Source organism: Triturus cristatus, chromosome 5_1, assembly GCF_964204655.1.
Source record: "Triturus cristatus chromosome 5_1, aTriCri1.1, whole genome shotgun sequence".
Taxonomy (NCBI): domain Eukaryota; kingdom Metazoa; phylum Chordata; class Amphibia; order Caudata; family Salamandridae; genus Triturus; species Triturus cristatus.
Window position 1 is genome coordinate 416,336,426 of NC_140587.1, and position 22,068 is coordinate 416,358,493.

General features: G+C 44.5%; 1 protein-coding gene across 3 annotated transcripts in view; it reads right to left on the reverse strand.

The window, feature by feature from the left end:
* Positions 1–22,068, reverse strand: part of SPAG1 (sperm associated antigen 1) — a 1,022,992-nt gene that overhangs the window by 170,712 nt on the left and 830,212 nt on the right. For all 3 annotated transcript variants that reach the window (XM_085605177.1, XM_085605176.1, XM_085605178.1), the window contains one exon: positions 9,762–9,888. In XM_085605177.1, the coding sequence (XP_085461303.1) occupies positions 9,762–9,888 (127 nt within the window). The remainder of the gene's footprint in view (positions 1–9,761; positions 9,889–22,068) is intronic.

Sequence of the window (22,068 nt, forward strand, 5' to 3'; positions counted from 1 at the left end):
TGGTGATCACCAGTGGTGCTGCTGGAAGTAGGAACGGCAGTCCGATAGACAGATTCCTGTAATCTTTCCACCATTCGAGGCTCTTGGATATTCGCGGTGTTATCCTCACAATGTCTTCGAATGAACCCGTACTCTGAGTCCACTGGTTCGAGAGGGCTTCTTGCAATGGACGCATCCGAAGCCTGCAGTGAGGGATGAGGAGTATACAAGAAGACATCATTCCTAGGAGTGATTTGAAGGTGCGAACTCTTAGGGACTTCCTTGATGCCACCGCCGTGGCCAGAGATATTATCTTGTTTTTTCTTTCTTCTGAAGGAAATGCCCTCGCGCATTCCGTATTCAAGGTCGCCCCGAGGAAGGTGATGCTTCTTGTTGGGGACATATAGGATTTCTGAAGATTGAGAGTCAATCCTAGATGTTGGAAAAGATTGGTACAGGCGTTGGAGGATTTGGTTGCGCCTGCAGCTGTGGGTGCCTTTACCAGCCAGTCGTCGAGGTAGGGGAAGACTTGGTGACCCATTTGACGCAGGAAAGCTGCCACAGGAGAAAGGCACTCGGTGAAAATCCGCGGAGCGGATTTGAGGCCAAACGGCAGGACCTTGAATTGGTAGTGCTGTCCTGCCACCTCGAAACGTAGACATTTTCTGTGCCCCCTGAGTATCGGGATGTGATAGTAGGCATCCTGAAGATCCAAGGATGTCATGAAATCTCCTTTTTCTAGAATGCCTAGTATTTCTTGGAGCGTCACCATCCTGAACGACTGACTCTTCAGGAAAGAGTTGAGTGCCCTGAGATCTAGAATGGGCCTCCACTTCTTTTCTTTCTTGCGTATCAGAAAGAAGCGGGAGTAGAATCCTTTCTCCCTCTGAGCCGATGGAACCCGCTCGATCGCTCCTTTCTTCAACATCTCCGATATTTCCCGGAGTAGCAGTCGCAGATGTTTGTGTGGGAACCTGCGGGGAGGGGTTGCAGGTGGGATGGTGGTAAATTCTAGGGAATGGCCGAATCTTAGTAGTTGGAGTACCCAGCGATCCGTGGTGATGAGGCGCCAATTTTCCAGGAAATGGGTCAATTTTCCTCCAATCTTTGATGAGGGAGATAGTAGCTGGACTGGCTGGAGTAACTGGTCACTGGCGTCCGCCGGTGCCCCTTTTCTGGTTCTTACCCCTGAAGTTAGATCTTCCATAAGAAGACTGCCGACCTTGTTGCTGCTTCTGCTGGTACTGGGTCTTATTCTGGAAGGAGTACGAGGATCTATTCTGGTAGGATCCTCTGTAGGAGGACTGGCCTCTAGATTTGTTGCCCCGAAAGGACTGATTCCTTGCCTGCAAGGTTCCAAGCGCTCTAGCCGTGTCAGTGTCCTTCTTGATAGCTTGGAGCGCCTCGTCAATTTTATCTCCAAAAAGATGTTGTACGTCGAAGGGCATGTCCAGCACCTTCGTCTGCACTTCCTGCCTGAACGATGTTGCCTTCAGCCATCCCTGGCGGCGCAGGACTGCAGCCCCAGCCAGTTGACGAAAGCCTGTCATGGCCACATCTATGGCACAATCAATGATCTCGGCCGCCGAGGTTTGGCCCTCAGAAAGTAGTGCCTTGACCTCCTCCTGAACTGCGCTTGGCAGCTCCGCTAAATATGGGGCTATATCCTCCCAAAGTTGGCGGTTATAACGCCCTAACAGGGCTATGGAGTTGGCCACCTTGATGGTCATTGCCGAAGTGGTCGAAAACCTTTTGCCAATTGTGTCCAATTTTCTGCCCTCCTTGTCCGGTGGGGCTGACAGAGGAGAGGATGGGTTACGAGAATTCTTCTGGGCCGCTTGTGTCACGACCGAATCCGGTTTCGGGTGTCCAATAAGGCAAGCTGGCGCCGTGGATGGAGCCTTGTACTTCTTATCCAGGCGTGGAACAACCGCAGGTACGGAAGCCGGCGTCAGCATTAGTTTCTTTCCCTGGTCCCAGAGAAAGTCAATAATTGGGATTGACTTCGTCGTCTTCTTCGTCTGCTCCTTGAAGTCATGCAAGAAGCACTCAGTGTCCGTCGATTCCATGACCATATGAAACCGTGTCGCTGCTCGTTCAACTATCTTATGAAAACCGCCAATATCCACTGGCGGTGAATCAGCTTGGCGCGGTTGTGGGGAAGCTGGGGAGGATGCCACATACTCCTCCTCCTCATCCTGGTCTGTCTGGTCTTCCTGGACCTCCCCCTCTTCCATCTCCTCCGCCTCCTCATCCGATGACTATCACCTGAGGTGGCAGTTTCTCGTGGCAGACCTGAGTAGCTGGTCGTGGTTGCTTTGGGGCTGTCGTTGGTGGATTTGTAGTAGGCACTGGGCCCCCTGTGTCCAGTGCTGGCGATTCCGGGAAACGTTGCTTGTAGTCCCGGATAAGGTATTTGAGGTCATTAACGATCGACAGGGGAAGGCATACCATCGGGGTGACCTCCGTGCGAACCTGTTCCCGGACGGGGCGTTCCTGCCCGCTTATCTCCTCCTGTTCCTCGTCCGTGCTTTGACATTTGACGTACAGCTCAGAAGGGGAAGTAGCCTGATCAAAGAGCTCTTCTTCCGACTCCTCACTCTGAAGAATCTCCATAGGCAAATTGGTTTGCACCTTACTTGGAGACGTCGTTTCCGGTGTAATTTGTGTTCTGGTCAGCTTGCCAGATCCAGAACCCTGTACAGGAACCCCTGCTGTCTTCCGTGCTGTTGTTAACGGTGGTAGGGCCATAGATGACATTCCTACTTGCCCTGGCTCAGAAATACCCATGGACGACGACGACGTTCCCGTCGACACCGTCGTCAAAGGCATGGCCTTCGCCGACGGTGTCCCCGTCGACGATATTTTCCTCGTCGACTAGGTCTTCGTCGACGATGCGCTCGTCGACGATTCATTTGTCGGCGACGCCTTCGTCGTCGATGCCTACGACGTCGACATCTTCGGCGACGATGCCTTCGTCGTCGATGCCTTTGTCGTCGACGTCTTCGTCGTCGACTCTTCCGTCGACGGGGGGCTCCTTATCGACGATGTCGTCGTCGGGACAATCTTCGTTGTCGACGACGACTTAGACGTCGACGACGGTTTTAGCAGTATAACAGACGAAATAGGTGTACCTGCTGACGACGATGAAGGTGTGGTAGTCGTCGACGAGAAGACTGACGACGCTGTCGTTGTGGACACGGTTGTCGTCGCTGTGGAGACATGACCTGGTGCCCTTTTTTGCGCTGAGGAAGGTGTCGCAATTTTGCTGGCTGACAGGGTAGGCTTCTTAAAAGTCAGAGAGTCCTTGTCAGACACTGAAGATCTTGCCTCTGAAGACTTCTTGTGTGTCTTCATAGGAGGAGCGTCTGAGGGGCCAGGAGACGTCACCCTCGGCCTCTTCAGGGAGACTTCAGAGGTTCCGGAAAAGCTCGTCTGAGGATACCACACTCTCCCTGTCCTTGAGCCTGTCCAGCCAGATAAGCAGACGACCCTCTCTGTCTCTCAAGGTCTTGTGAGGGAAAGACCTACATATTTTACAGTCCTTTGGCACGTGGTCTGGGTAAAGACAATATAGGCAGAGGTCATGCTTGTCGTCCACATGTAACCTCTTCTTCCCACATGAAGAGCAGGCCCTGAAAAGGGCTTTCTTCTGGGATTCAGACATGCCAGGAGTTGTAGAGAAATAAACACTCACTGCAGTAATAAGAGGCCTGAAGTGGTCTGCGTTCAAGTCCTTGAAGAAGAAAGTCACCAAAAAAGTGAACAACCTGGTTTGAAAGAAATCCTGAGGAGAACTCAGGCTGGAGACTCCCTAGCACAACGTGCGGTAGAAAATCTGAGGGACTGAGGCTCCTGCCAGGAAGGTTCTAGAGGGAGGCGACAGCTGATTGGCTGGCTCTAAGAGTTTGGTCCTTTTTACATAAGGACTAGGATAGGCTACTAAGGGGAGGCCCTTAGGCCTATTTTTCTCTATGTATGTCTATAGGACATTACTTTTTTATGTACCGGAGGCTCCCGTCTCGACGACGGGGAATGATTCAGGCATGTGATTCAGGCATGTGAATCTATGAAAGACACCCCGAATACTGGATAATTGACCATTCACTGCTTCACTGTATAGTAGCATTACATCAAGAGACATGGTTACAAATTAAACTATCAAATCCAAATACCCTATCGCTGAAAAAAGCAACACAGAACAGATTAAAGCAGAGTTGCATCCTGGCACCTCTTTGCCAATTTAGATGTGCATCTCGATACAATAGATGGTCTTCCTCCAAAGCTCAGGAAGGAAGAAATCACCCACTTAGCTTTCGCGTATGACCTGGTAATTTTTTCAATGACATGAAAGGGTGGCCAATGTCAGCTTTCGATATTACACATATTTTAGACTGTGAATGGCCTTCCAATTAATCACTCAAATTCAAAAGTAATAGGTTTTGAAAAAAGCTGTAAACAACGACAATGGGAAACCTGAAATGCAGTCATTGACAAAGTAAGTAATTACGAGTATTTAGACATAACCATTGATGAGAAGCTTACATGCGCTGAGTACATCAACATAAAGAAACAAAAAGCAGGTATAATCACCAAAGCCCTCAAAAGGTTTGCCGGGATTTATGGAGGAAAGGCGATGGGGCACTCAATAAATTTATTAAAAGCAAAACTCATTCTTACACTCCTCTACGCATCATTTGTATTTAGCAATAGGGTAATAACTGACATGAACACAATCTACAGGCAAAGAATCAGATCTCTGCTAGAATAAGTTCTGTGATGCCACGTAGTAAACTACATCTTAAATTAAACTTGACATTGTCGGTCCACTATAGCAGCCAAACTAAATTATATTTGTGACTGAAGCAGGGAAAACAAAAAACACACAAAAGTAGCTTTATTTTATAAGAGCTAGAAACAAAGCGCTCTAGAAAAGTGGAATTGGACCTCTCAATACTCTACAAAGTGATTGAAGTACAAAAATTACCAGAAACATACTAGGGAAACTGCTGTTGGGAAATAGCTGGGAGAAAGGTCTATTGACATTTTAAGTATGAAGATACAGAACTGGTTTTAGACTCCTACTCTACATTAAAACAACCAAATATTCCCTCAAATTTGGTGAGCTCAGTATAAAAGAAATTATTATGATTTAGATTACGGTGCATACCCTTAACCCAGTTTGACGAATCCTAGAACACTTGTCTTGTTGGCATCAAGGGATGCAGACTGTGTGGGTATATGGATGGAAGTATTGAATACATTATTTGCCTCTGCCCAATACTGCTAAATTTACTAAAGAAATATCTTAAGGCGGTCCTCAGAGAAGTTAAAGTAAGGACAGTTAAAGAGACTCTCCAACTTTGTTTTAAAACCCAATCCAACTCTTTTACTAGTAAAGTTCTGAAAATTTTAGATCATAATTACCATTATTTTAACTAGGCTGTATAAGATGACATATTTAATTTATTTTGGTTTTATTTATCATCTTTGTTGATTTTTAACCTCATATTTACTACAACTATAGATTAGTGTGTCTAATGTATCTTGGCAGACAATTATATTTTATGTGTAACTATAGATTTATATTTTCTGTAATCACCGATTTATACAAAAAGCTACAAAACTGAATCATTTAATGGCTTGTAGTCAGAACAGTTCGTCATCCTGACACTTGGTATGTTCAATTATCGCTGTCAGATGTACTCTTAGTGAGGCATATGCCAATTTGTATTCCAACACATGCAGTAAGTATCAGATGATATTGGTCCCATGCTATGCATGCTGCTGGTTCCGGTGGAAGAATCGCAGCCACTTAGCAGTATAACATTTGCAGTTGGTAGTCTTTTGGCCTCGTTAATGACTATTATTCACTTCTTAGGGAGGCTGAAGTGTGCAAATTCAGTCTTTAGCAGCTATGCCACTAGGAATAGCTAGCTTTATTCTGCATGGCATGTGGAGTTTGGCAATCTTTAAACCTCTTCCCTGGACATAGCCATTGGATATTTGTTATCAGAATCACGTGCATATTTGATGTTCTGTATTTGTTGATTGCTGTTGGTATGGAGGGGGTGGAAGCATAGGCAAACATCCCTAACCATTACAGAGACATGGTATTTTGCATTTTTGGGTATTGTGATTTGAGTGTATTGTTGGTGTTCCCGAATCTGCAAACACTTCTACAATTTCTTGATTGAGCTGCAACTTGTGAGTTCTGCTTAGTCTGTCTGCATTTGCATTTAGCTGTCCTGCTAGACTGACCTAAATGTATTTTTTTCTTTTTCCAATTTCCAAAGGTCCTGTGTACGAGTACATAATTTTATTACCCCCTTGTTTAAGTAGAACATTGCTCATATTGTATTGAGAACACCGTTCATTGTTTCTGTGAGGCTTTCAGTGCTAGAAAAAAAAGGTTTTAAGCTCCAAACAAGTTTCAGTGTTTTTATGTGTTTTATCCTTTTTGTAGTTCATTGAACCCTTATTTAGAGTCTTTACATGCGGACACCCCATTAAGTGTGTGAGTCATCTGTCATAGAAGGTAGTGGTACTCTGAATGATCTGCTCCTCATCATGTTTATTTTTGTCCACCATTTTAGCTCTTTTTAATTTGTGCTTGGAACAACCACTAAAACGTTCCATTTCCCCTTCTTCTGGGAAGATTGTCTCATTATTCACTCTTGTAGTGGTCTTGTGTACAACCTGGCATGTGTTATGATTGGAATACATGATGATAACATAGCTGGTAACCTTATTATTGTCCTATCAGAGACTATGATGCTTGATAAAGACAAATCTGTTCCACCATTGCCAGAATTCTCTTTTCTATATGTACTGCTACTAAAGATTTAGTATTTGACCCTAAGAAGCTTTTCCAGTGCTGCAACCGGGGATTATTTTTCGCTTTTGCTTGAGAACTCAATATCGTGTTACAGTTGAGTTGCTGTACCAATGCTTTTCTGGCAATGTCAGAAAGAATTGGCCTTTACCAGCCAATCGTCAAAATATGGGTATACATCAATCAAATGCCTCCTATGGTAGCTGGTGACAACTGCAAGACATTTTGTGAATAGCAAACTTTATCCGAGATTTAGATTTTGAACTGATAGGTCCTTAAAATGTAGTAGATTTATCGTTATGAAAAAAGACACACTTTTAAAGTCAATCATTGCTAGATAGTCTCCTCCTTCACCGTCGTCTTGAACCTTTGTAATTTTATAAATTGCTTCGAGAACCCGAGAGCCAGAAGTGATCTCAGTGCTGGATCTTGTTCTGGTTGGATCAAACAAAGAGTACACTCCTTTGTTGCTTTGTAAATGGTGATATAGTCTGTTTAGTTGCCTTTTCTAAGAGTTCCTATGCCGGTTTAAACAGTACAGCCCAATTGTTAACTTATCTCTTTGGAAAACATTGTTGACTTTTGCTCGTGTGCCGTATACTTGTCTGTTGCTATATAAAACCCATTTGTCAATTGTGATCTCTCTTCACTTTCGAGGGAAACCTTGAATTCTGCCCCCACATGCATTACATTAACTGGGCGGGGGGAGGGAGAGCAACATGACACACTCATGAATATTGTGCTGCTTGTTTGTAGGGCTGAACTCTCCCACACAAAAAAGTGACATGGTGGTGAGCTCTGTAATATGTTTGCGATGTGCTTTGGCCTTAGCAGAATGTGTCTGCGTATGCATCAAGAAACGAGTGTTTCCATTTCTTGATCTAGTACTATGCAATCCCTATGGATTGCTACCCCTGGTCTGTAAGGCATCATGGAGCGAGCAGTCTTTGGTGCCTTTTTCATTTTGCCCAAAGATTAATCCACGCTGTTTCTAAACATATCTTGTCTGTTAAAGGGATTGTTAATCATAATTAGCGTTCCCTCTTTCTTGGTACACGATGCCATGCCGTACATAGTTGCCTACAGGACATATATGCAAAATCCAACGAGAATATTAGAATTGCTGCTGGCCATTTCTCTTTATATTGGCATCATTATTAGTAAACCAACAAAGACTATCACAAGGCACTTGCAGAGCTAAAAATACACAAAGTATTAGGTTTACGAAGTACATCTGATACACATCTTTTGCCATACATTGGTGTTACAGACCAGGGTTCACATTTCCCATAGAGCCCTGCTCCTGCAAGCATTTATCCCTTATCTTATGTTGATTTGCAAGCATCCACTCATCTCATAAAGAAGTCCTCTCCATTAATCTGCAGATATCTAGGCCAGTTTTCCATTTGACTAGATGGGTTCAGGGGGAGGGGGCTCTTTAAGTCTCTATTATAACCCATATCTTTCCACCACCCTTTTAATATTTGCTTGATTGACAAAATATCATCTAGCAGGGGTGAGCTGGAGGGAGACAGCCTTTGCAATGCTGTCTTTACCACGTAGTGCCTTTACCACACATGCAAGTATAATTAGGAATAAATAATATAGGTTTTAGGGGCTGGTTAAGGGTATTGAAGGGTAAGGGTGGGTTTATGGATTGGAAGGTGTATTAGGTGCTAAGGGTGTTTTAAGAGTTTAGGGGTGGGTAGGGGTATATTGTCGTAAGGTAGTCTTTAGGGTTTAGGGGTGGGTAAGAGTATTGGGTGGTAGATGTGTTCTTAGGGTATAATGGTAGGTAGGGGTATATGGTAGTAAGAGTACTTTTAAAAAAGTGGGGGGGGGGGGGTTGAGGGGACTCAAGTAAAGGAAAATATAAAGTTCTAATTTTTGTCCCCCCCCCCCCCCCCCCCCGATAAATTAGGTTTAACTCATCTTAAATATACTTGAATTGCATTGACAATGCATGGGTGGTAAAGATCTGTTGTGGAAAAGGCAAGGATTTTAATCTCTTACAACCAAACTGGATGGGTACATTTCTACCTCTTCTTGCAGGGGACTCCATGTCGATCTGTTCCCAAACGTCACTGTCTGACTCATGTGTATCTTTGTGATATATGTCATGGGTATCTTCCGCCTGTCTCTCTGCAAATGAGGACCCTTTGTACATCAGCTTCTGGAATGGAAAGAGTCTACGTCTTCTATTTCTGCCTCTCTTGGACTTTAATGCCCAGTTTTCCACTATGGTGTCAAATTTCTTCGTTCTTTGAAGAAAATCTGGTACTTCACCTTCAAGCCTACAAATTTGTCTTTCATAAGATTTTAGGACCTTCTTTTTGTTTTGCATCTTTTTGTTTTGCAGTGCGTCAGACTCCTCCTCTGATCTGGATCTTCTTTCAGTGCCAAGCTAGGCGGTTTAGGCTTCTTCTGCACCTCAGTATCTTTTTATTTTGATCAAAAGGCTTCTTCTGCAGCTCAGTATTTTTTTCTGCCTTGGAGTCAAACACTTTCAGCTCTGAGTGTTTCCAGACATGGGGCATTGTTTGTTTTGGCTTTTTCTGAGTCCAATTTATTTCTTTTGATATTGTTTCAGGAATTGATCCATATCTAATCAAAATAAGCCTTCACCTGCCTCCTTTGTATTCTCTAGGGCAGAGATCTTCAAACTTTTTTGGGGTGGACAGACACCACCATTAGGCTTAACATCTAATGCTGACTTTTCCACTTCATATAAAAATGTTGGAAATAAACACTGAGTTACAAATCTGAGGAGGATGTCCACTGGTCGTAACACAAATAACGTGAGTATTACTGTGTCACAGGTCTCATCCCAAGAGAGGAGGGAAGGTAAAAAATAAATAAGGCATCAGAGCTCAAACATTAAGAACGGCAGGACTTCTATGGTTAATAAGGGAGATTTCGATGTTTTGTGTAAGCAGCAGTTACGCACCTGTAATCCTTTATGAGCAAGAGCTCGTCTATAAAATGCTTTGACATTTACGTCATCTAGCTGAAGAGCACGATCACAATCTTGTCTGGCCTCATCAAACCGGTGTAACTTCAAGTAACAGAGGGCTCTGTAAAAGAAGCACATATAAAAGAAAAACATTTAGAGACTTAAGCTAAGTCGAAGTCATTTCAAAACAGTATATATAGTGCAGGGTCGGCTAGTGGCTTACAAACCCAAAGAGCTTTGTGGAGAATGATTGTTTTCAGCCTGTAGTTTCAAGTCAACTTCTGTTGATTTCGATTGTTTATAATGTGTGGTCATAACCAAGTGGAAGTGGGCAGTGTACAACAAAAATAAAGTGCAGCCATCACTGAAAAAATATATACGATTAAAGGCTGAAAACTAAAAAAAAAATTACATTTTTATATTTATCTTGGTTTAAGTTTGCATGCCTTATGATGAAAATTCCATAGGCAACAAAAGGCAATCATCATAGCAGATGACCGAAGGAACTGCAGATACTAATGTCCTTCACTAGCTGATTAAATGAATGCTCTTAACAGAAACCGTTGTTGATCAATCAAGCAGAAACATGGTCTCTGTATCACCGCAAACAGGTGACAGGAAGCAAATTCCACTGTGTTCAATGCCAGCTTGAATTAAGTTTTTTTTTACCAAATTTGCCAGACGCAGAGCCAAATGAACTCTCCTAAGATCCAATTTAATGATATGACCTAGAGAACAACACTGGACTGGCCAAGCGTCAAATCATGAACATCACCTGGGGTCTACAAATCATGTTTCAGCATTCCCGGAACTAAGCAAAGGCGAGCAATTCAAATAGTGCCAGGGGGCGGAGTGATAAGTGAAATTCACTGCTGCACAATTTTAAACACTTCAATTTCCTGTTACATTCCAGTGCAATCGCTCTTACCGCACATATCTGCATATGTGCAGTCAAAGCAACAATCTACCCATCTACCCCTAATCAAAGAGCATGCACTGTTCTACTGCAGGAATTGTGAAGGGCTAGGGTGTGTGGTGTGGATGAGGATACAGCGTTGTATGTTTTGCCTTATATGTCTGTTAAGAGACCCCCTTATTGTGTTTGAATTAGTTGCTTATTGACGCTTTAGGCCCTACAAGTCGTTATTCATTTGCTAATGAATTTATTTTCATTATTGTGCAACAGTGAGCATTACAATTACTGTGCAGTTTAATAGTAAACTTCTAGCTCATATGAAGTTACTTACCTTCGGTAACACACTTTCTGGGAGAGACTCGACTAGCAGCAGATTCCTTACTTTTTCAAAATTCCCCATGTGTCAAACTAGGGTCTAGAAACCTTTCAGCAGTCTCTGTGCACTGGTAGATGGCGTGGTTCCGCACCGCACTGACGTTGTTCCGCTTCGGAAACAATGTACGGAGCTTTTGTAGGTGCCATTCCAGCGGCTGACGCGAGTCGCTTTTGAGACTGCCCGTACCCCAGATGCAGAGCCCCAAAAGCAAATTGGTGTGACCAGTGTGCAGATTCTTTTTTTTAAATGTTTTATTCAGGTTTTCTTGAAAACAATGTGCGATACACAAACTTGCATTGAGAACCATAAATACCTGGGAGTGGAAGCATAGTCGGTCAAACAGGCAATAGTACATTTAATCATAATCCTAGGCAGGATCATCAAAGATCTTAAAGTCCACCATTCATTCTCACATTTCACACAGGTTGCGATGATGAGGGCTTTTCAGTCTCTTCTCCCATATCTAAACCACAGTATTGCAACCAGGGACCCCAGATCTTATTAAAAAAATTCAGGCACCCTCTTGCCTTGAATGTGACTTTTTCGGCACGCACATAAAAATCCATTCCCATTTTCCATTTCTTTGAGGTGGTGGATTTTGGAGCACCCCAGTATTTTACTATGTCCCTCTTGGCCACTAGGAGGCCCAGGTTGAAGAGAAGGATATCTATCTCGGAGGGAATGCCGAGCAGGATGTACTTGGTGTCCATCGGCATCTTTTCCCTCGGTAGCTTGTTGAGTTCCTCTAAAATTGTGAACCAGTAGGAATGTAATGAGGGTATTCTCAGAGCGTATGTTTGTATGAATGTTCCTCTCTCTGTTCTACAGCGCAGACAATTGGGTGACTGCCCTTCCAAATCTATGTAGGTGGGCCCTATCATAATACATCCTATGAAGGATCATGAATTGGATCAGTTTTAGCCTTACTGTGATGGCAATCTCTCGAAGGTGCATTAGTGCCACCACCCAATCAATGTCATCCATTTCCCAGATCTTATTTTCCCTTTGGGCCCTCAGGTTCTTCAATGAATCTGGCCTATAGGTCCAGGAGACTGCTTTTCCAGCTATTTCTCCCTGTAGTAATCTCCCTTCTAGCAGTGCGTATTCAGGAATGTTCCCCATGTCCAGCATCTCCGCCCTTCATGCATGTTATAATTGTAGATATTTCAACTGTTGGGTGTCGCTTAACTGGTAATCTTGTTGGAGATAATTAATGGGGATCAGGGATCCATCCTCCAAGAGGTCGCCCAGTCTGGATATCCCAATTGTACCCCTTGACCGAAATCCCTGCAGTTTCTCAATTTCGGGCAGGCGTGTTCCATTGCACAGTGGAGTAAGTCATTATCCCACTGAGGAAAATAAAAATTATGAGGCCTATGTGTCCCCATGTGCCCCCCAACGCTTATGTGCACATGCATGTAACCTATGCATTTCCCCTCCATGGCCTTTCTATCATGATGCTTATGCTATAACGTGGCCTGCCATCATCCAGTCTCCCATGAGAGAAACGACAAATCTGTATTGAGGCCTACACGTTTTGCATCATGTTTTCCTGCACCACATGAAAACCCGTGTTTTGTGGCTCAGCCAGACCCGAAGAGAGGTTTCAGGCCTCAGACGTTCAGAAAGCTGCAGCTGCGTATCCTTGGCCTTGCACACTTGGGCCTCAGCCAAAGGGGCCCTGTCAAAGGTGCCGAGACAGTATTGAGCACGGTTATCTGCTTACTCCTACAGAGCCGCATTCCTGCCTGGAGAAGGAGGGATAAACATAACTCATCTGCAAAGGAGAAAGCCTAGCCTTTCTGTCTCTTTCTGTGAGATTGCAAAGCTCACGTCAGTAAAAAGCCCATAGCCCCCATGTAAGGCCTCTGCAGTAAATGAAGTAAATGAAGAAATAGATGCCACATCGGCTCTTGGTGATGGGCAACCTATGTCACAAATCAGTCCCTGCTCCAGACATCAGATATCAGATAAAACAAGATGTGCTGGTCGTCCTGACACTGAAGGCTTCACTGAAGGCCTCACTTCCAGACTCCCCGGTTGCACAGCAACCCCTCCCCACGTCAGCTACACGTCATGCTCGAATCGAGCACAAGTAAGGCAAAGTTCCAGTACAATTCCAGCAGATCACGCAACCCCCTCCAGGTATCCACCCACCTATGACAATTACCTATTATCATTAAGTGGACGCCCACATGGACGCCCACCCCACGCCTACCTACACACCCACATGGTCTTATCTCATTCTCTTTTGCTCTTTTGCTTACGTATATTATAGAAATGTATATATACTGTACTCTGTGAATAATGTTTTGAGAATACTTTTGAGACCCTTCCAGATCCCTTGTGGTGATGGTACTATTCTCCCTATGACTCGAGTTATTGGAATAAAGCCCTTTTGAACCTGATACCACAGACTCAGCCTCTTGCTTTATGCATGATCATATTGATATCATAGAAATTCCGAGTGCGTAATATTTTATTTACGACATAAATGGCGCCCGAACAGGGACAAATCTCCTTCCCCATGCGCCGGAGATGAAGGTCCAGTTTTGCCCCCTTCCACAGCCGTGACGGACTTCAAGTGTACACGCCGCGGGTTTTCCCCGCCAACTCCCTCAGGCCAACGAAGGAGACGGACTGCGACCAGGCATCCATACGAGGCGATGAGGATTGCGGATTGTCCCGACCCAGAGCCCACCCTGCGAGAGAGCTGTGTCCGAGGTTTCTAGAGATCCATCCAAGATACGCCATTCCCTGCGCAGCGTCAAGTATCCGAGGCCTTCAAGTTCAAGTTCCGCTTCCCGGTGAGTTTCTCATGGGGGTTGCAATACAGACGGGTTCATTTACTGAACACGGTAAAGACGTGTCTCACTTGTGAGACCGGTATGTTCAAGAGCATGCATTCAAGAATTAAAGTCCAAGTTTTCAGGTGCACCGATTTAACTGTATGAATGTTATTGTCTTAGTCAGGTTCAGTTAGGTTTGAATGTGTCAGGTTTTTTTTTTTATGTAGGTTTGTTTCATTGTGATTTTTGTTTTTGGTTCATTGTGATTTTTGTTTTCGGTTACATTCCAACATGCTGTTGTTTTCAAAACTGCGTAAGATATGTACCAGGAAAGGTGTACTAGAGGAACCAGTTAACATTCCGCCTAGGGACACACCTGGACATTTCATGTACTGTAAGCATGGTTTAGACGCCGTGTTGTTTTTAGAACTATGGGTGGATTACACGAAGGATTTAGAGACAAAGTATAGATGGCCTATCACGGGAACTTGGGATGCGGAAAGCATTATGAAAGTAGAGGAAGAAATATGCAAGAGAAAATCTAGACCTGCTCAGAAGGATGCCATTGAGTTGTGGCGCAAGGAGTCACATAGAAGAACAGAAAAAGAGTTCCACAAAATAGAGAGAAGTAAAAATGAGTCTGAAAAAGCCAAAGAAAGGAAATTACAGGAGGAAGGGGAACGGGTAAAAAGAGAGCAGATGGAAAGAAAAAAGAATGCTGTCATTGCTGGTATTTACCCCGTCCTTTCAGAGGAACTAGCAAAAGTGACCCCAGTAGAAAGTTCCATTAGAGAGCCACCGCCAGTACCCCGAAAAATAAAACAAACAGCATCCGAAAGGTTTATTAACACCTATCTAGAGGAATCCCCACCAGCATACGTGGACGGATCTTTCCCTGCACCCCCAACGCAAGAACAGCTCCAGGAGCTCGAGGACGGCGGGGAGGGAGGATCCGGAATAGCGTCAGGAGGGGGGCCGACAGTAAAAGTAGACATCCCCGAATGTATATACGATCCCGATCCGGGAAAGGACAGAATGCTCGTGTTTTCACTACGGCTTAGACGAGCAGTCACAGATTTGGAAAAGTTACCGGATATGGATAAACATCTAAAGAAAATGTACACATTCATAAGAACAGGGGAAGGCTCGGAGAGCATAGCAGATGCTGTACAAAATAGAAAAGTGATTATTAAGAACCATATCCTTCGCTTCCTAGTTAACTGTCTGATCAGGGAAAAAGACGAAGGTAACGGGGATGTAGACCGTCGTTATATTGGTTGGAGTGACCGCATAGATGCCGGTCAGCATGATTACTCAGGACAGACAGACAACATGTTGGCCAAAATCAGAAATGTAATAACAGCGTCACACGAAGCAGGACCGAACGAAAAAGCTGCGTTATCATCTGATGATGATGAAGTAGGGGACCAAGATAAAATACAATATGTGGGCCATGCCCGACGATTTGAAAGGCCCAAGGGCCTAAATCACCGCAAACAGGGAACGGCTATAAAAAAAAAAGATATTCCCTTGAAAGTCTGTTCCAAATCACCGACAAAGCGGTGAATGAATGGTTAGGAAACGAACAGCCCTTCACCCCGACCGAAAAGGAACTAGCACGGTCAGCCACTCTGTGGGTATCCCAATATGATTTATATAATAATGATATCGTAGCACAGACGTTCTTGAGCCTTCCACCAAACGAACAGCGCATAGCTGGTGTTTACATGGTCCAACATTTAATAACATTGTATGAGAGCCAATATTCTGGTCCTGGTCTATTGTATAGGTTGCTGGATGACATAATACTAGACAGATGGATGAACTTGGGTACAGAATTGATTAATGTCATCTTGGATCAGCGACACAAATATATAGTATACGTAACTAGGTCCCTCCTTCCCGCTCCACCCCAGGTTACAGGCCAGGTGTACGACAAGTTGAACCCCCTACGGGAGATTCATCCTGTAAAGGGTACAAATAACGAACTGCAACGGGTGTATGTCTACACCCCTCTGTCAAAATTAGAGATACTGGAAATGAAAAAAATGTTACCCTCCCATGATAAAGATCCAGGGGGTTTTCACAGGGAACTAAAAGACATTCTCCGCTTAGGGGAATATACATATGCAGACATTCTAAAGCTATTAAAAGTACTATTGCCTGCTGGTATTTGCGAGAAGCTTAAAGAAAAGGACTGGGAGGTGGGAGAGAAAAAGATCGGCTGGGATGTTTTGCAAGGAGAAGAAGACGCAAGAGGCCCGGGGGTTGGTCTGGGTCCCCGAGCTAAAGAATTACCTGAACTCCTTGTGTAAGTTTTGCCGAGATTATTAACTACCAAGAAAGAAGACTGGGATGCTATTTCAGCTTGTAAACAGAAACCAGACGAGGACACTAGCGATTTTTACTCTAGGTTTGAGAAATGTTTCACTATCAATAGTGGCCTTAAGCCCGGTAGCGATTCATATCCCCATCTTTTCGTGAGCAAATTAGTAGAAAATTCCATACCTGAGGTAAAGTATAGGGTACTGAAGGTTGAGAGCACTTGGCAAGCAAGCAGCCCTTCCCAAATGTTACAGATGTTACAGTATCACCAGAACAGAATTAGAGAGGAACATGACCAAGAAAAGAGACGCATGAAAGACACAAAGATGAAGATGCTGGTGGCCCAATCAACACCGGCAAACACAAACACGAACAAGAATAGTACGAAACAAACTAATGGGACTTGTAATTATTGCAAGAAACCAGGCCACTTCGTAAATGAATGTGCAGTGCTTAAACACAATATAGCCATAGGTAAAACAAAGCCTCGTCAGTATCCTCCCAAGGGCAGTAACACACATCAGGAATCAGATACGTTTCCACCGCCGCCACCGCCTGTCCATGCACCTGCACCAGCCCGAGCCACAACACAAATGTATGAGCACGCCCAAACTACCTATCCAGAATACCAAGCATATTCATGAAGCAGCCCAGAGAGGGAATTCGACTTGCCCCTTATTCCAGTTCCTGTGGACCAAGCGGGTCCCTCTGTACATGCACGTTTACTAGGACAAAATAAAAAGTTTTTGATTGACACAGGGGCGAGTAGAACAACTATCAGTCATTCCGAGGTGCCAGGGGCACCCCTCTCGGGCTCAAAGAGTGTATCCCTGGGATTTTCAGGTAGACCTATTATTAATGAGGTTTCGGAACCAATCTCCTTAGGAGTTGGTCCACTAATACATACTACAGACTTACTGCTCACTAAATCATGTCCAGAAAACTTACTTGGTATAAAAACATTAAAGGAACTGGGAGCGATTATCTGTTGCTCGCCAGAAGGAGTGCGACTGTATTTACGTGATTTCAAGGGACATTTTGTAATGCAAGATATTGACATCAGGCTCCAAAATGTACCACAGCACCTATGGGCACAAGGCCCGACTGACGTAGGTTACATGAACATTACACCGCACCAGGTCACCCTCAAGGAAGGTGTAGTGCTGCCACGGATTAGACAATACAAAATACCACCGGAGGCTGAAGTAGGGTTACTGAAGATAATAGATGACCTAATTGCACAAGGGGTGGTGATTGAGACTGATTCAAACGTATGCAATTCACCAGTTCTTCCTATTCTTAAAAGAACTGATCCCAATTCACCACCTGTATATAGATTAGTTGTGGACCTGCGAGAATTAAACAAATGTGTGGTGCCACAGTACCCTGTGGTCCCGGACATCTCTTCATTATTGACTGCCATTGATGCACATGCTACTTTCTTTACCGTTATCGATCTGAAGAACGCTTTCTTCAGTGTCCCAATACATCCAGGCAGCCAATATCTTTTCGGTTTCAGTTTAAAAGGCCGCAGCTTCAGATTCACAAGAGCACCACAGGGCTTCACGGAAAGTCCTAGCATCTATAGTCAGGCACTAGACAGTATTCATATGCCTAGCTCTACAGCACTGATACAGTATGTTGATGACATTCTCATCACTGCAAGATCGGAGCATGATTGTGAGGATGCTTCACAGACGGTTTTACACTTTCTGGCTGACAAGGGGCACAAAGTGTCCCCTTCGAAGTTACAATTCTGTGAACAGCAAGTGGCGTACCTTGGGCACTTGCTCTCCAAGAAGGGTAGGAGGCTAACACCAGAACGTATTCAATTGATTTCTGGCCTTTCACAGCCCAAGACGCAAAAGGAGGTACGTGCATTTATAGGCCTCACTTCATATTGCAGGCAGTGGATCCCCCAGTATGCTTATATAGTCAAGCCCCTCATACAGTTGACGACACAGGAGGCAGCTTCTACTAATGTCCTACCTTGGACACAGGAACACACTATAGCATTTGAAGAATTAAAAGAAGCTTTATGTCAAGCACCAGTTTTAGCGATCCCTGATTACAACAAATCTTTTATGCTTTTCGTGACAGAGCGGGATGGAACAGCACTATCTGTCCTCACACAAGATCATGCAGGAAAACACAAGCCCTGTGCTTATTTCTCTAGTACATTGGACCCAGTAGCCCAGGCCTTGCCTGCGTGCCTAAAATCTGTTGCAGCAACGGCCTTAGCCATAAGACAAAGTGACTCGATAGTGCTGGGCCACCCCCTGACAGTACAAGTACCACACGCAGTAGAGGTTCTCTTGAACCGAACACAAACACAACACCTGACTGTAGCGAGACTGACAGGTTATGAGCTGACGTTATTTCAACCACACATAGAGATCAGACGATGCAACATACTGAATCCTGCTACACTTTTGCCCTCGAGTACAGAAAACGTTCCACCACATGACTGTGTTGAAATAATACATACCGTGACTAAGCCAAGACAAGACTTGACAGACATTGCACTCCCAGACCCCGACCTAACACTCTATGTTGACGGCTCGTGCATGAGGACGGGGGCGGGAGAATTAGTGGCAGCGTATGCAGTGACCACTGCTACTGAAATCATAGAGACTAAAAGAATAGACATACTGTCAGCGCAAGCAGCAGAGCTCATCGCCCTGACACAAGCGTGCATAAGAGCTAAGCACCTGAGAGTAAACATTTACACCGATTCACAATACGCATATGGGGTAGTTCATGACTTCGGAGTACTGTGGAGAGAAAGAGGTTTCTTGACCTCTCACGGGGCCAAGATACAACATGGCCCCCTTATTCAAGCCCTTCTGGAAGCGATACATTTACCAACAGCCATAGCTATCCTGAAATGCAAAGCACATACTAAAGCCACAGATACCATTTCTCAAGGCAATGATCTGGCAGACCGAACTGCTAAACAGACAGCTCAGACCTCACTTGACATGACAAAGTCACAGGTGCCATCAATGTCCAAAGCCATGACAGTCAGGGATCCTTCCAAGGATGTACAAGACATACAGACACATGCTACTCTAGACGAATTAAAGAAATGGTCGGAACAAGGAGGGGTACTGACTGATCAGGGTTGGATGACTAAGGGCAAAACAACATGGTTTCTTCCTGATTCGATGGTACAAGTGATCATAAATACCGCACATAGTCCTGCACACTTAGGAGAGAAAGCAATGCTAGACAGCTTACAGAATATATGGTTCAACAAGCACCTGCGTGCTGCAGCGAAACAAAAGGTCAGAACATGTATGATCTGTTGCCAATTCAATCCAGGTAAAGGCATACCGATGGAACAAGGTGGATTCCATCCACCTGACCATCCTTTTGAAGTCCTCCAAATGGATTATATCCAAATGGACAAATGTAGAGGTTACAAATATGTCCTGGTAGTAGTATGTTCACTGTCAAAGTGGACCGAAGCTTATCCAGTCCCTGATTATACTGCTGTAACTACCGCCAGACAATTGGTGCGAGAGTTTTTCCCACGTTATGGATTACCGCGTGTCGTATATTCCGACAACGGTCAGTCTTTCTCCTCTGAACTCATGAAACAAGTGTCCCTTCTGTTAGGGTATACCTGGAAGTTCCATTGTGTACGACATCCCGAGGCAGCAGGCCTTGTAGAAAGACCTAATCAGACCTTAAAGATAAAACTAGCGAAGATTTGCGCAGACAAAGGTGTAGATTGGATGGTAGCCCTGCCGGTTGCCCTCTTTTACATGCGAATGGTAGCTCATTCTAGAACAGGCTTATCTCCTTATGAAGTGGTCTTTGGTAGACCACCGAATATGTGGGGCACTCCAATGCCTAAAAAGATCACTGATGTTGATAGTAACATGCTGACAGATTACCTGGCTTCCTTGATGTCTGCACTACTCTCTTGTCGTTCGCAGGTTGCTGCCGCCTTGCCTGACAACACCCAGGTCAAAGAATACTCGATCTCTCCTGGGGACTATGTACTGATAAAGAACTTTGATAGATCAAGTCCTCTTGAGCCGAGGTGGAAGACGCCAAAGTTGGTGTTGTTGACCACAAGGACCGCCGTTAAAGTCGAAGGACGGAAAGGATGGGTTCATCTTCATCATTGTAAACGCTACTTCGGGAATAACGATTCGTTCAAAAAGGACACTAACTTTTCGGACTTTGAGCCCCCTTTACTAGAGGAGACTCCACAGCAGGAGTACAAAGCTAAACTTAGATCTCATAAGTCAGAACCCGTTTGATCAATTAAGTCCACTAGGTGGTGAAGCGGTTGAACATGTATTCTGGCTTGCATAAGATCTCGAATGATACTAAAGATAAAAAAAGCAAGATGAAAAGCAAATACTGTAAAATATTACGTGGTAGATGTATAGTGACTTTGATTTTTTTATCTCTTCTGTGTATCACGATAATATGTATCAGCTTAATACTACATGCTATTGTTCCTCCTATTGCTTCACTCTTACACTCCTCCACTAATGATACCATAGTACACACATTTAGTGATCTGCCATCCCATGAGCTAACATATCGACTTGCCTTACGCAACAATACGTTTATTCAGATGCTGCACCATTCACATCAGACTAGCAATGCTACAGACTGCTGGGTCTGTGGCCGACTTCCCCCGTATCAGAAGGTGAAGGGAGTGTTGCCTCTTTTCCCTTTTCCGTTCTCCCATAATGGATCTTGCGGAGCATGGTTTGCCTTAATGACATCCATCAACGGTGATGCCAAAGAATGTCAAGACGAGGAGTGTAGGGGCGAGTGGGTATGGGGTAACTTGAATAAAGTCATGAATGAAGCATGTTTCCCAGATGAAGAGGGTCTTCCCCAAAGGAAAGGTACAGATCTAGAAAATGAAGAGTATCTGCAAGGAAATGCGTCCCTCGATTTTATAGTGTTGAATGTAAAGCCCATACACATGTCAGGTCCATCCTCAATTACTGTTCTGCCAGTGAAAGGGAACTTGTGTGTCAGAAAAGAAGGCTCGGTACATTTGGGACACAGCGAGTGTAATACTATAATAGTGTTTAAAGACAAAGAAAAGTCCTATTTCAGAGCATCACGACACACCTATTTTATTTGTGGCCAGACAGCCTATGTGCAATTGCCCTTAGACTGGGGTGGGACGTGTTACATATCATTTCTTTTACCACCCGTTTTCTTGGCCCCATCGACCTATCATCAAGATCTTCGACTCACACTTGTCAGACACAGACGAGGGCTCGGTGCCTCTGGCATTGACCAGACTGAGACAGCTTGGGAGCAATACACGGATTTCAACAAAGGATTCTTTTTCTTCATAGGTCCCGTCCAGAATAGTAAACTTATCCGCAGACTAACAAGGATTCTAGAAACAGTGGCTAATGTGACTGCATCGGCCCTGGGGAATCTGACCCAGGAACAGTCCGCTATGAGACTGGTCGTTCTTCAGAATCGTCTTGTTCTTGACGTCATCTTGGCGGATAGGGGCGGGGCTTGTAGGGTCATCGGTTCTAGCTGTTGCGTTTTCATTCCTAATAACGCACCATCTGTATACAAAGCAATAACAAGGCTCCACAAGATTGCCCAAACCATACATCAAGACCCAGGCACGTGGACTTGGTCCAGTTGGCTCTGGGGATTAATATCGGCATGGGGATGGAAAGTGTTGACCGTCTGTGGGTTGATACTATTAATGATATTCAGTTGTTGCCTATGTCTGCAGTGTGGCCCGGCCATTTGCGGCCTGTGTGCTACTGCATGTGTTCCACATCCCCATATACAGAGCATTGAAAATGGAAAAATAATGCTGCAAGAACAGATCGACTGTCTCATGAGAATAGATGTGACATGAAGGGTCCACTAGGGGACAAGGAG